Source organism: Siphateles boraxobius, unplaced genomic scaffold (assembly GCF_051911475.1).
Source record: "Siphateles boraxobius isolate OS27281-9 unplaced genomic scaffold, OSU_SipBor_1 66, whole genome shotgun sequence".
Taxonomy (NCBI): Eukaryota; Metazoa; Chordata; class Actinopteri; order Cypriniformes; family Leuciscidae; genus Siphateles; species Siphateles boraxobius.
Window position 1 is genome coordinate 33762551 of NW_027509193.1, and position 14950 is coordinate 33777500.

The window sequence follows — 14950 nt, forward strand, 5'->3', positions numbered from 1 at the left end:
GTCTCGCGATATTTGAGAGTTGAGACGAGCGGGCGTTTGTGAGAAGTCGCGCTGAGCTCGGAAGTTTGACGCAGAATTTTCTTCGTTTGTCTGACTCTGACATTATTTTGACAGTCTGAGTTACATGCGATTCATTTAAATCCCTCGGCAAGCTGACGGTACACAAAGGATGGATAAAGGAAAGTGAAAACTGTTTTTTTAGACAGCAACGTGCGCTTCCGGGCGGGTAACTTGAATCATGATGATAAGAGTCTTGAATATTTAACTGTTAGACACACATATTGACCAAATCAAAGTATAAGTTTACTGATTTAATGCACTTAAGTACGCAATGTCCATTATAACTGGCTGTTTGAGGCCTGAACTTAATGTCTTAATGAACTTAGTGTCACCTGTAATATTTGTGCATGTGTAAATGTATAACTGTAGCATCTATAACTTGCATGCTTGCATACATATTCATTTGAACCTCAAATCACACGCACCTATATTGTCTACTATACACAGTACAGTTGTTCTAGGCTTACAGTTCTTGTGTATTTTCCAGATATTGAGCATGTCTCTTCATGCTGTTGAAGAAGCTGTCAAGATGTGCAAAGCTGAAGAATCAAGACTCACTGAAAACATCAGGCAGTGCAAGGAGATATTGCGCTCAATGTAAGGTATTTAAAGGGATAGTTCACAACACAAAAAAGAAAGTTCTGTCATCATTTACTCTACCTCATGTTGTTCCAAACCTGTATGAAATAATTTCTTTGTTGATCACATAAGATATTTTGAATAATGTTTGTAACCAAACAGTTGATGGACCCAACTGACTTCCATATTATTTTGTTATATACTATGTGTTCAGCAGAAGAAAGAAACACATACAGGTTTGGAACAACTTGATGGTGAGTAAATGATGACAGAATTAATATTTTTGGGTGAATTGCCCCTTTAAGGTTTTTTGTTTGTTTGCTATGGCATAGGGAACCAAGGGGCTAAAGGCACACCTTGAAGGGACAATGTGAAGCTTTTTAGGTATTTTATTATCTAAAATCAATATTTTTATTCATAAATATGTCCTCAATGGTGTACAAATACCTCTGCCAATTATCTGACTTATCCTCGTTAACGAAGAATCTATTATCTTTATATACATGTTACGGGTAGGTCCACGGAGGCTTTCATGTCGTTCCGTCATTTTGAAAAACTATAATAGCAGAGAGGGTCAAAAAGTACTAGACCAACGCGTTTCCACAACGCGCTTTCGTTCAGAGCCAGCGTCACGTAACTGAAAGCAGCAGAATTGGAGGAGCAGAGCAGTGAGAGGCGCTTACAACACGTAGATGCAACACGCATTTGAAAAAGCGAGGTGCCGGAGAGCACAATTCGTTTGAATGCAAAATACAATTTCACCGCTAGATGGGAGAAATTCCTACACAGTGTCCCTTTAAGAAAAATGTGCTTTTCACTTCTCCCATAGTGTATGTATGCAGAAAAAATTATGTTTGTATTGAACATTAATGGAGCAACAGATTTTGGTGAAAATAAATCATAAAAGTGGTTTATTTTTGTTTAAAAATCTTATAAATGTATGAGGTGGCGAGGGGGGCCTTTTACCCCAAACACGGGGTAAAACCAGCACAGGACAAAAGGCACAGAGTATTGATACAAATACTTTAGCTGAAATAATATAATGTTTTTAATAGTGTCTAAGTTAATACATGTTCTAAACAAACACTTTAGCAAAGTTTGTACTATTTTCTGTTCATCTTGATGAATAAAATAATTCATTTTTCTTCAGTAAATATTCTTTAATAAAGATAGGTTATTGTTAATATAAAAATTACAAAATGAATTAAAGTAAAGATTCTGAAAGCATAATTTAGATTTACATTAGTAACAATAAATAATATTTTATTATATGATATTATTAATATGGTTTGGTGGATACCCAACTTAATCTATGATTTTTACCATCTGAATCTAACCATGTCGTGTCAACAAACGGAAAAGTCAGCCAACTCTTTATTATCATGTTAATTATTGTGCCTTTTACCCCAAATACTATACTCATACATATTCTTCCGTTATTGAAAAAATGTTACTTTAATTAGCTTGAACAAACCTGAAAATCATTAACAAGGCCTTTGTCCTAAAATATATTAAATAATTTTTTAGAAATTCTCATTTGCTTTTTAAATCTACAATATTTAAAAAAACACATCAAATATTAGATCAAATAAGCATTTTTCCAAATTTCCACATCTTGAAAAGCAGATGTTTTGGAAAGTGCTTCGGCAGGTTTTTGTGCCATTTAGTGGTTTAGACGAAAATAAAATCAAAGACACCTTTTACCCCTGTGCGCCTTTAGCCCCAATGTACCCTACCTGTCTTGAAATAGAGGGTGTAAAAAGTTAAATTTTGTCGGATCATATCATATTTATGCAGGAGAACACGCGTTACAGAAGCCAGTGAACTGGAAACTGCCACAGCCATTGGTACTAAAGATGGTCAGAGGAAAATAATTTATTTATTTGTATTTATTTGTCATATAATCCCATGTTATATATTACACAATACTTATTTGTCTCTGCTTTCTAAAACAGATATTCCAGCTGAAGAAAAAACAGAAATTGAATTGTTGGAGCAGGTTTTAAAAAAAGCACTGAGAATCCGCAGCACATCTGAGGCTCATAAAGAACTTCACTCTGACAGCAACCAAAGAAAACACCCCAATGAGAGCAAACATAAGCCGCTCATTAATGTTACTGTTAAAGAAGAAGATAAAAGGAAACCAGTGAAATATTTCCCCCCTTCAGAGACTTGCAAAAAACCTAATCATCACAGAGGAGCAGCCGGAGGGAACGTGACCCACGGGGCCGTTCTGCTTCGGAAGCGGCCGAATGCTCATCCACTGTTCAAAGCAAGGCCATCTGTCCCGAAGAGCGCTCCAGTGAAGATCTCTTCATCCCAGCAGAAGATGTGTGTCAAAGACACAAATGCTGAAGAGTCTTCCCCATCAGTGTCCTGCCGAGAAGTGTCTGGTAAAGATGGGAAGTTCACAACAGGAAATATGCAGAATGCACAATGGTGTGTATATGATCAGATATTCATCTTTGTCGCGGCCAAATATGAAATATAACTTTAATTGAATACGTACACTACCTTTCAAAAGTTTGGGGTCAGTATGAAATAAATTAAGAAATTATTACTTTTATTCAGAAAGGACACATTGAATTTATCAAAAGTGACAGAAAAGACAGTTAAATGTTAAAAAGATTTCCATTTTAAAAAAGTTCTATTCGTCAAAGAATCCTGAAATCAGTTTCCACTAAAAAATAAAGCAGCAAACTGTTTTCAACATTAATAATAATCAAAAATGTTTCTTGAGCATCAAATCATCATATTAGAATGATTTATAATGCTTTGATCACAGGAATGAATTACATTTTACTATATATTCAAATAGAAAACATATGATAAAAATGTTATTTCACAATATTACTGTTTTTACAAATGAATGCAGTCTTTGTGAGCAGAAGCGACTTCTTTCAAAAACTTTAAAATCCTACCTACTGTACCCCAAAAGTTTGAATGGTAATGTATATGTAGGCTATTATATTTTACATATTTTTGGCCATCAAATGTAGCTTTAATGACGTGTGTTTGTTGCTGTAGGATACCTTCTCCTTTGTTACCAGTCTGGCGAGCACAAAGAACAAAACAGATCCGGTCAGTCTAATACTGTCTTTTAAATAAATGGAATATTTTGGGTTAAGCACTATCAGCTGTATTTGTGGCATAATATTGATTAGAATGACTCATTTTTTAAAACCATGCCACAGTACAATGGAAGTAAACAGAGCAATGCAGTAAAACCTTGAAATAATGTTGTGTAATTAAAGCAACAAGACTTAAGCATTAGAGATTTTAATATGAGACTAGTATAAGAAAAATCGCTTGCTAACCTTGTCTGTGAAACATCATATAATTAATGAAGATTTAAAGCAGGTAAATCTTGTCAATTTCACACAATACACACATAGAGAACTGAAACTTTTACACAGAGAAACATCTGAACACATAAATATCATCAGTGAGTGACTAATATAGTTATAGTAGTTATAACAGTAGTTATAGAGCAAAATTATAATTTAGAAAGCATCACAATAACTCAAGCAACACATTTTTAAGAAGTGCTTCATGTAAACACCTTGCTCCTTTGACTTCCATTGCACATGCATTACTTTAACTAAGATTTTTCCTTAAAAAGGAAGTCAACACAGAATATTTATTTAAATCAAATGGTTATAAATGTATATATGCAAAATATTAAATCACATTTATTATTGTGAGGAGGGGAAAACAATGTGTTTTTTTTTTTTTAAAGTGTAAGTGTTCTTTCAGATTGTGGAAAAAAGTTTTAACCCAGCAATCAAAGCCAGTACCACAGAGAACTCAGTTTACGGAGAGACTGCGGGCGACTGTATCCTTCAGTTCAATCCTGTCACTTCTGGCCTGTTGCATATGATCAGACATTATCAATGCATCCATGCAATCATCGTTTCTCCTGTTGGTGGGTTTAATCCTGATCCAGGACTAAACGGCACACTATAGAGTGGTGCAGGGATGACGTGTTTTTGTAGGCCACCTTGGTTCCCTAAAAAAAAAAAAGTATTTTTTCCATTGGATTATTGCAGAAAATAAACTCTGTGATAAACAAAACTCTATGATTCTCACATGTTTTGTTCATTGTGAAAATATTCACAAATGAACACAACTTTTATGAACTTTGAAGCGTAAATGCAGTCGGTAGAAGTCAAAAGCTAAATCCTATAAACGCACTACACCACGGTTGCATGACTTCAACGTCACCATCATTGTTGATTAAAAACATTTTCAATGAAAGTTCGAGTCATAATAGTTTGCAAGAATTTCATCTGTGGAAGGCGTAGGACCATAAAATGTTCATCCAATCATTGCATTCGGACCGAATGCAATGATTGGACAAACACTTTATGAAGCTTTGAGGGATAACCTACTTGCCTGTCAACGTATGTATTTCCATTCTTCCGCGCAGCTGCTCGCGCAGACATCACACGTCATCAGTGAGTTTCATGCTATGCAGAGTTAGACAGACGTCAGTCACCGAGCAACGCAAACGAAACAGCAGCCGCCTTTTACACATCCTCCTGAACCAAAATAATGAGCTTATGTTGCGTGACATTGCCGAAAATTGCCTACCCTACCTTTAATGTCTCCGACAACCTCTGTAGTCCCGTTGAGCCAATTGTTAGCAACCGTCTTTTACAAGACAAGTAAAAAGCTTTAAAAAAAACATCACAGGAGGCTAAACCATGAAAATATCTTGAACACACCACAGACCTTATTTCAAGCATTTAACCAAAAACACATTCAAAAATCCCATAGACACCGGAAGTGCTAAAATCCTAACTTGTGTCCGGGTTTTAGCCTAGAAAAATACGTCATCCCGCCTTCACCACTCTTTTCTACTTGCTATTTGTTCAAAAGGCCTCGTCAGGATAGATGGCATATTTAATTCGACCATTTAAAAATAAAGCTTTGTGGGATAAACGTACAATCCTGTCATCTTTTACTCTCCCTTTCTTTTGTTTTGGTCAAATATTATCTTGTTGTTGTATGTTCTTGATCTGCTGCTGTATCAGTTTTCATCCGAATGGCCTTCCAGATGTCCTGCTGATATCACAGCGGAGCTGGACGGGCTCTCACAGCGTTGTCTTGACCTGACGCACTGCTTCACACACTCAGTCTCAGGTAGGGCAGAAAGATAGAGGGCTGCAGGAAGACAGAAGTGTGTGGGAGGAAGAAGGGGGCTGAGAAATGAGCATCTGGACAATAAGAATCCGTCCAAGGAAAACACTGTCATCTAGTCTTTATTCCTCTGAGTCACAGGACATTTCGCAGGCGGGCAGCTCATTTGGAGTAGATAGAGATCAAGAGAAATGTGTTTGTGTGTGTGTGGGTTACAGGGACGTCTCATGAGAGAGAATATGAGTCCTTGCGGATGCTGGAGGGTTTGGAGAGAATGACGGCAGATCTTCTTACATGTGCTGAGCAGCGGAAGAAAGGTACTTCACAATCTCTCTCCAGTTGCCCAAGCATTTTGACGTCATGATTTTCAGGTCAGGGTTCATAAGGAGAGTTTGTTTCTTATGTTGTGACTCATTTTTAAGACACTTTGAATAAAAGCATCTGCTTAATTAATAATGTCAATTTACTTTATTTAAATTATTAAATTATAATGTATTATTGTTTTAATTGTAATATTATTTATTTAATCATCATTCTATTTGGCACATGCAAAAACTTGCATCTTAACATTTATTAACAATCCTCTTGTCCTGAGAAGACAGTTCATTTATTGTAGAGTTGACTCTTGTCTGAATATGTCAGTGTGTTTTTATTGTTCTTTTTTATTGTAATTTTACTTAAGGATAAACACAGATTTTAATTTAAGAAAATGTTGGTGTTTAAAACCAACATATGAAACCAGTGCTAGAAAAACCACACATTTGTGTAATTGTAGTTTTTGTGACAACTAGCCCCGTTCTACTTTATATGTAAAGAAGCACACCAGACAGGACTAGCGACCTTCATCCATCTTCGTTACTCTTTTCACTTCTGTTCTCACACACATTACGTCATTACACAAGTCAACAATGTACATTTCTTTTCATGAACACAACAGTGTTCACATGGTATTTGCAGTGATCGAAAACTTCTCCAGTCTATTTTGGGTCTAATTTGGTGTCAGTAGTCTTTTATCTGTTCTCCCTCCATTAAACAGTGCTAGTTGAGTTTCTGTGCTCAGTTTCACATGTTCGATTTCTACAAGTGACATACCATCCAATTATCCAAGAAGTCGAAACTCACATCCCCTTTCTCAATGTTGTTAGCTGTTATATTTTTCTCATGAAGTTTGAAGTGCTCCCTCTGGATTTAACGGGTAACACATCAACAAGCCTCACACATGGTTCATCATTTTGAAACTTCATCCACCACAACCCCATAGAAATCCCCCGACTCCGAAGGGATCCATGTACCAGAGTTCCCATGTTCTTGCTTCTTGGGAAAGCAATTAATGTACTGTCGACGCTTGCACATTATCAATGTTTTGCCTTATACCAGTTGCATTTGGTATCATTAGAATGTTACTAAGAAATGATATTATCACAGATTGTGCAGTTCAGTTGTGAATTCAGTTCACTATCCCGTTCACACAGCTAGATCTGGATTTTATGGGTTGATAATCTGGACGTAGATCTAAATCCAGTGCAAAACTGCCTTGTGCTTCTCAGACTGGGAGAGGTGGGATAAGAGTAGCTCTGGAGCTTTGTGTCCCATCCGGCGGAGAGGTGATTGGGGTGACCCAGATCGTTCCTGTCTGCCGCCCATCCTGTCCTACAGCAGTGAGACTGAACTCAGAGAGCTGGAAAACCAAAGGCTCAGAGTAGAACAACTTCAGCAGGCCCTTCGTCTTCAGAAGGTATCTCGCCGCCTCATATTCAAGAGATACCCTTTTTCTTCATTTGACCTAAAAAAGGTGTCTTATAAGGCATCATATTGTTAAATATCGACACTTTTGTTTTTTTGTAGAGCTGCTTTATGGGGTGTAACAATATATCGTGTCACAATATATCGCAATACAAAGATGAATCAATATGTATCGTGGATAGTGACAATATGTATTGTGTATAGTTCACCCAAAATGAAAATTTCTGTGTGAGAAATAATTCTAATTTTCAGAGTTTTAGTGTCAGTACTACATTAAATACATTAAACTACTATATATAATGTTGAATGTAATGTATAATAATGCAATGGGGGGATATTTGTGGGTCCCAATAATGCCAGATGTCTTATGTTACCTATAAAACATTATTTTCAATATGTCTAGTCATTGACAGTGCAAGCATATTTGTCTAAAATAATTCTGTATTTTCAGCTTCAGAATCATGAATATGTCCAAGTCTATTCATTTACACCCATAATGTAATATCAAATGTAGCATTTTAATAAACAGTAAATTTCCTGTTAACCTTTTATCATATGTCTTGAAGTATCGGAAACAATATCGTATCGTGAGTTCAGTATCGTGATATGTATCGATGAGGGTATCGTTACACCCCTAGTAGATAACCTTTTTCTTCATTTGGCCAAAAAAATATGTCTTATAAGGCATCATATTGTTAAATATCGACACTATTGTTTTCTGTAGAGCTGCTTTATATCTGAATTGAACTCTGAACAAACTTTGAAAACTGAATCAACGTTGAACTGATTTCAGCTTAATAATATTGTCTTTTTAGAGCCTCTCTACAGCAGAATTGATTGTTTACCACTGTAAAGCTGCTTTGAAACAACCTGCATTGTATTAAGCACGTTATTTTTCTGTTTTCAGGCGATGTCCAATAACCTTGTGTCTTCCTGGGACGCTCATTCCGGTGCCGAGCGACCCAGTGCCGTGGCTCTGCGTGGTCTTTACTCGCTTCTGGCGGAGGGAGGCGTTCAGTTCCCGTCTCTGGTTTTGGATTCGGAATGAGATTGAGCAAAAACAAGACTGTATTTCAGGGTTAGTTCACTGAAGTCTACGAAGCACAGCTGGAAAGTATTCCACACAAAACTGTTCTCCAGAACTCTTATTCTGAGAGAAACTGCTTGCGTTTTCAGCGCTAAGCGTGTTCGCTGTTGTGTATTTGCCTCGGATTTCAAACAAAGTGCTTTTTGTAATCAGTCACATGACTGGAGACGTGATGAGCGAGTGCAGCTGCTGTTAAGAAACACGAATAAAGCTTCCAGCTGACGTCTCTCATGATCCATGAGTCAGGATTTCATTTCATGTCATACTCCTCCATCCCGCATATATTATCGTCTATCACTGTGCGGCAGAAGTTTATTTGGCTCTCTGAGGAGTTCTTCTTGTTGGAATTCATTACTGTGAGCCTCAACGTGCCAAACCACCGGCATCTTTTGAACACTAACACCGTGCGTTCTCGTGGGGCCTGTGGTGTTGTGTTTTGCCAGCAGAGGGTGATGTGTCCTGAGTGCTGTCCTGAACGTCTTCCAGAGTCCCTGTTGACAGCATCTGTGGCACGACGTCTGTTAGGGCTGAAAGTAATTTAGACTCATCCCTCAGTTTATGAAAGAAAACAATGATTGTGTTTATGCTGTAATGCACTTATAATGGATGTCTAGACATTCCCGAGTCCCATCCTACATTCGAAAATGTGTGTTTTTCGATCTATAAAGTGTCTAAATCACATTTTAATGGTGGAACTCGTGTTCTGGATGTTACTGATGCAAGGACTGTTTTGATTTGTGTCTATGTAAACCCATCAAAAGTTTGGAAACATTTTTTTGATCAAAAATACAGAAAAAAAAACAGTAATATTGTGAACATTTCTATTTTATTATACTTTAAAATGTAATTTATTCCTGGTATCAAAGCAGAATTTTCAGCATCATTACTTCAGTGTCACATGATCCTTCCGAAATCATCCTTATATTATTATTTGATACTGATAATTCAAACAGTTGTGCTGCTTAATATATTTTGGAACCTGTGATACTTTTTTCAGGATTAATTGATAAATAAAAAGTAAAAAGAACAGCACCGACTTGGCAACATTGCTAAGATTCTGCTACTTACCTTCAGGGGATGTAAGCAGATCATATAAATCATACAAATGAGATTGTATCAGTTTTTATGAACTTAAACTTACAAATTGTCATACGAATGTGTTGATCGTATTTCATTTTTTTTTAATTACAGTTATTAGTTTTTATTATATTCCAATTAATGAAAAAAACAAAAACACTTTTGCTGCATTCATTCAAAATTCATTTCATTTGACTCTAAGCGTTGTTTCATTGCATTTTTTTTTTCCAAGTAGGAAATTCAGACATTCGAAGTTGAAAGTAACAGGAGAACTGTCCCTTTAACTGACTGGTTTCAAAGGCTTCGTTCACAATGCAACCAATCAAATATAATCTGACGGTGTGACTGTAATTTTGCAGGTAATAAAAGAAACGGCATCTGTTGCTTTAGACCGTGCAGTATATATCTATATCTACACCAGTTGCCATAGTGACTATGAGAGTGGCTGTTATTGTGGATAGACGAGAGCAAAAACCCAATATTTTCCCTGTGTTCATGTCCATGATGACATCTCACAGCGGTGCTGTTATAAGATGTGTCAGAAATTATTTTCTCATTCACCATTCAAAGTGTAATGAATGCCACTACTGCTCTAATTGTATAACATTAGAATCACGTTATGTCCTAAATGTTATGTCCTAAAAAAAGACAGAAATGTATTTTAAAAAATCTGTTTAATGTAAGCTCAAACCACATATAGATCTCTGTAAGAATCAGATTCCATGTAGGGTATTTTTATCGTATTTTTTTATTATTGTTTTGTATTTTATTGTAGTATTTGGTCACACTTTAGATTAGTGTCCAGTTCTCACTATTAACTAACAACAACTTTTGCCTCAATAAACACATAATCACTGCTTATTAATAGTTAGTAAGGCTCTTAAGTTTAGGTATTGGGTGGATTTAGAATATGGTCATAGAATAAGGCATTAATATGTGCTTTATTAGTACTAATAAACAGCCTAGTAATATGCATGCTAATAAACAACTAGTTCATAGTAAGAATTGAACCCTAAACTAAAGTGTTACCTAGTATTTTTATTTCGGTACTTTTATTTGGAGATGTTTGTAAAAATCACATTGTATTTATTTAATTTAAGCATTTTTTTATTTTAGTATTTTTAGTTTGTTTTGCTTTTCAGAGTACAAACTGAGTCTGATACAGCCAATACATTTTTTGCTGCCTTTCTGAACAAAGTCAAAGTATCAAGTTAAGTAAAATGAAGACAAATGCCCTCTTAAACTCGTGGTGACTCCCAGTTCACCTACTTATACTATTCCCTAAAAGTATGTACTATTTCTGTGAAGAAAACATATAAGGTGCATTAGTTAACATTAGTTAACAACGTAGTTAACATGAACTAAGAATGAACAATACTCCTTTAGCATTTATTAATCTTAGTTAATATTAATTTCAACATTTACTAATATGTCATTAAAATCAAAGGTTAGATTTGTTTACATTAGTTAATGCATTGTGAAGTAACATGAAAAACAATGAACGGCTGTATTTTTTGTTACTAACAAAGATTAATAAATACTGTAACAAAAGTATGGCTCATTGTTAGTCCATGTTAGTTTTAATACATTAACTAATGTTAATCAATTAACCTTATTGTAAAGTGTTATTTAAACACTGATTTAAACACCTGATGCATTGAAACGTTAATGACTAAACGTATATCTATACAAAAGACCACAATGCTGCTGCAGATGAAATATAATGTATAAAAACATTGGATAAATATTTTTTCGGCAGGTTTGATGCTGATAATTAATCATTCAAACCCCTTTATCTAAACCTCTCTACTCCACCGTCGGACTCAAACATCTGCCATGTTTGTAGTTTTTAACACTTTTTATTTGTGCTTGTAGTTCTAATCGAATCCTCGTCCAATGGGTTGTTGGCAATATTGTAATAAGTTGCACGGATCTACACTTCAAATTCTAACCGGAAAAAGTAGACCATCCGGTATCTTTTGGTATACTCATTTGAACATACTACGATTTGGGACACACTAGTTACGTCCCAATTCTCCCACTTATGCACTATTCTATGATGTTTTGTAGTATAAATAGTGCGAGTAGTGTGTTCACACTGAAAACTTCCACATTAAAAAAGTACACTTTAAATACATGGATGACGCGCTTAATTAACGGAAAAAACAAAGTGTGTAATGTTGGAGCATCAGACTCCGACAGTGAATGACAAAATAACCGTATAAAATTCATACACTATACATGGTTGAGTTCATAGTGCATAAGTACATAGTGTAAGTGCATAGTGTGCACTGTAAAAAAAAATATATGATCAATAAGTTATGACAACATATGTTTTTACATTACTTTAACTCATCAAAATAAGTTATTTTCAACTTTTTTATAAGTTAAACAAGATTCAACTCCTTTTTAAGTTAGTTTAATGTCATTTAAGGTGAAATGACTTAAACATCCAACTTGATTGTACTTTTTTAAGGCAGCGACTTTTTTTTTACAGTGAATAGTGCGTCATTTGAGAGGCAACTACTAATTCTAATTTTGAATAATACCTAGAATGGGTATGGGATGCAGTGTAGTTCTCTAAAAAGAATATCAATATATTTTTTCAAATTGTGCGAGAAGAGATGCAGTGCATTAGTCACAGCGAGTATTAATTTTCCACCCGGTAGGTTGATTATATGTCAAAACATGCCAATGGTTTGTGTGCTTGTGATGATTGTTAGTTAATCTCTGATTGTTTAAACCTATTAGTCACCAGAAGTGGAGAACAAAGGAGGTACTTCTCATTGATTTCATCTCACTTTTAGAGTCCCACATGGTTTTCACAAAGCCCAAGGAGCACAAAGCTGTCACGGGCATCGCCGCCAACCTACTGAGACGATCAGTAGATCATAGGATTAATCGATAAGTCGAACAGGCATCGTTCCGGTCATGTTACGTGCAACCCGCCACGAGGATCGCCTGCGGTAAGTATTCATGCTTGGGATATTCATTTATGCACAACAAACATTTTTAGACTGCTAAATAGGTTTATTTCTGTCAGATTCATGCTGAGCGTGTAAAATGAGTGTTTGAGAGGTTCCATGGGGCCCATTGGGGGACGGTGGCCCACAGACAGGAGGCTCAAGCTGTTCCAGACTGGGAGACAGGTGGCGCTGGGTTCACGGGTGGGCGTCCTCCTCCAGCCCACGCCCACTCCACGCTGATGTCACTGAGTCACACGGGAACACGTTCAAGGGACTGATACTTCCATCGTGGGGGAAAGAAAGACAAAAAGGTAGAAAAACAACAGATGAGTGCATGAGTGAGTTCAGCGAGGACACGCTCACTTTCTTACGACACTTTTAAAGCCGTCATGACATCTTGTCTCATTTTTTCATGGAATATTGCAGTATTTATTATAAATGATGTATCCTTGCCCTCATAACTTCCCCTCTCTTTTGCAGCAACATCTCTTCTTTTCTAGGATGAAGTGAGGGCGGGGCAAACTGTCACTCACATGAGATCAACCAATAGCAAACCATAACCATCCAATCAATTCCCTACGACAAAATCAAGCCCCACACTACATTTGTTCTTGTTCGAGAGGCCGTTTCACTTAGGCCCTGTTTACACGAGAACACTCGCGGCTGAAAATGTAAAAATATTTTATCAGGTGTGCCTTTCGTTTACACGGCGAGGGCATTTTTGGGGCATAAAAACGCAAAGAAGTGAAACCACCCTCCAGAGTGGAAATCTTAAAAACGCTCCACCGTCGCGTTCCCGTCTCAAGGGTAAAAACGCAAATCTGCTCACGGTGGCATGCGCCAGTACAGGAAAATAACAAACAAAATGTCGGATTATTTCCATACGTCGGACCTTCAAGTTGCCCTAGCAGCTCTGATAAACGTACAAGAGTCTTTTTGCTGTTCGCTTCGCCATGTTTTGATTTCGTGCAACTAGGGAGAGAAGTAGAAGGAAGGTTGTACGCAGGCGCGCGGACTTGGTGTTGTTGTGTGGCAGTGGTTCACGTTGCCACCTAGCCGTCTGGAGTGCATACTACATCGAATTTCACACACTTTTGCGTCTCCATATGCACGCAGATTTCCCCCCCATAACGCTCGTCTAAACGCACAAATAAAAAGTGATAACGCAACGCCACTTTTGCGTTTTCTCTTCAGATCGTTTCCGTGTAAACAAAGCCTTAGATATACACCACAATAGGAAGAGAAGACTCTCATATCCTCCGTTTCATGCCGACTTTAAGATGGCGCCCCAGCTTTCAGGTATCCTTCACAGAGAAACCAATCCCAGAATGCATTGCAATGAGCTCTGTGATCTGACAAAAATCCAAGATGGTTGTAAAAGTTTTTAATTTACCGAATATTGCATGCAAGATGTGTTGTTATGCCTTATTTTGGTGCTAACATGAAACGATATAGGAATCAATGAGTCCAATCAAAAGTTGTGTCCCAAATGACACATTATACTCTATGTTCTTTCTATGTACTCTACCGACTCTAGAGGATGAACTTTATAAGGTTATTTTTTCATCCAACATGGCACACCCATTTTCATTTTCAGTGTGTACACACTACTCACTCTTTTTAAAACAAAAGTGTCAGTGAATAGTATGCAAATCGGGACGCACCTAAAGATTGTATATATACTAAGGCGGTGCACTGGTTTTACTTTAAATTGGGCGAAACTACAATGTGCAATATGGCATCTCCAGTAAAGGAAGTCCCGCCTTCAAAATAAGAGCCTATCACCGATTGGTAGTTATCGCTTCATTGTAGCCAGTGTTATTTTAGTATCATTGAGATACTATTTTAGATTTTGTTACAATTTTGAATTAGTTTTTGTTTCATATTTTCTGCTTTCAATTTAATGTTAGTTTTAGTAATTTTGTTTTTTGTTATTTTTATTATTTAAAAAATCGGTTTTATTAATTTTTCTATTTTCAGTTTTATTTATTTTAGTATATCAGGTTAATCTAAATTAAAATGAGAAATGTTTTAACTGAAATAAGTTATTTTTTTTATATTTTATTTTATTTAAAGTTTATTTCTTTCTTCTGCTGAAGACAAAAGAACATATTTTCAACAATATTGGTAACCAAACAAATGATTTCCATTGGATGAACAAAAAAATAAAAAATACAATGGAAGTCAATGGGGTCCATCAACTGTTTGGTTACTGACATTCTTCATAATATCTTCCTTTTTTCTTGTTCAGCAGAAGAAAGAAATTCATAAAGGATTGGAACAACTGTGAGTAAAT

The 14950-nt window shown here is 36.3% G+C and overlaps 1 protein-coding gene across 1 annotated transcript; it reads left to right on the plus strand.

The window, feature by feature from the left end:
* The first annotated feature begins 7 nt into the window (after window positions 1–7).
* On the plus strand, window positions 8–10319 carry tedc2 (tubulin epsilon and delta complex 2). Its single transcript, XM_077213769.1, has 10 exons — window positions 8–226; window positions 548–657; window positions 2437–2498; window positions 2595–3078; window positions 3667–3720; window positions 4396–4474; window positions 5676–5784; window positions 6000–6098; window positions 7329–7516; window positions 8432–10319. Exons 2-10 carry the CDS (start codon window positions 557–559, stop codon window positions 8570–8572), a joined length of 1317 nt encoding a protein of 438 aa, XP_077069884.1. The 5' UTR covers window positions 8–226; window positions 548–556; the 3' UTR covers window positions 8573–10319.
* The last annotated feature ends 4631 nt before the right edge of the window (window positions 10320–14950 follow it).

What these genes read in the sequence shown, in the direction of transcription:
- tedc2 (XM_077213769.1), top strand. Translation starts at nt 557, where the DNA reads ATGTCTCTTCATGCTGTTGAAGAAGCTGTCAAGATGTGCAAAGCTGAA. An exon ending in CGGAGAGACTGCGGGCGACT is followed by an intron (nt 4,475 to 5,675) that starts GTATCCTTCAGT and finishes CTGCTGTATCAG; the next exon opens with TTTTCATCCGAATGGCCTTC. An exon ending in TGCTGAGCAGCGGAAGAAAG is followed by an intron (nt 6,099 to 7,328) that starts GTACTTCACAAT and finishes TGTGCTTCTCAG; the next exon opens with ACTGGGAGAGGTGGGATAAG.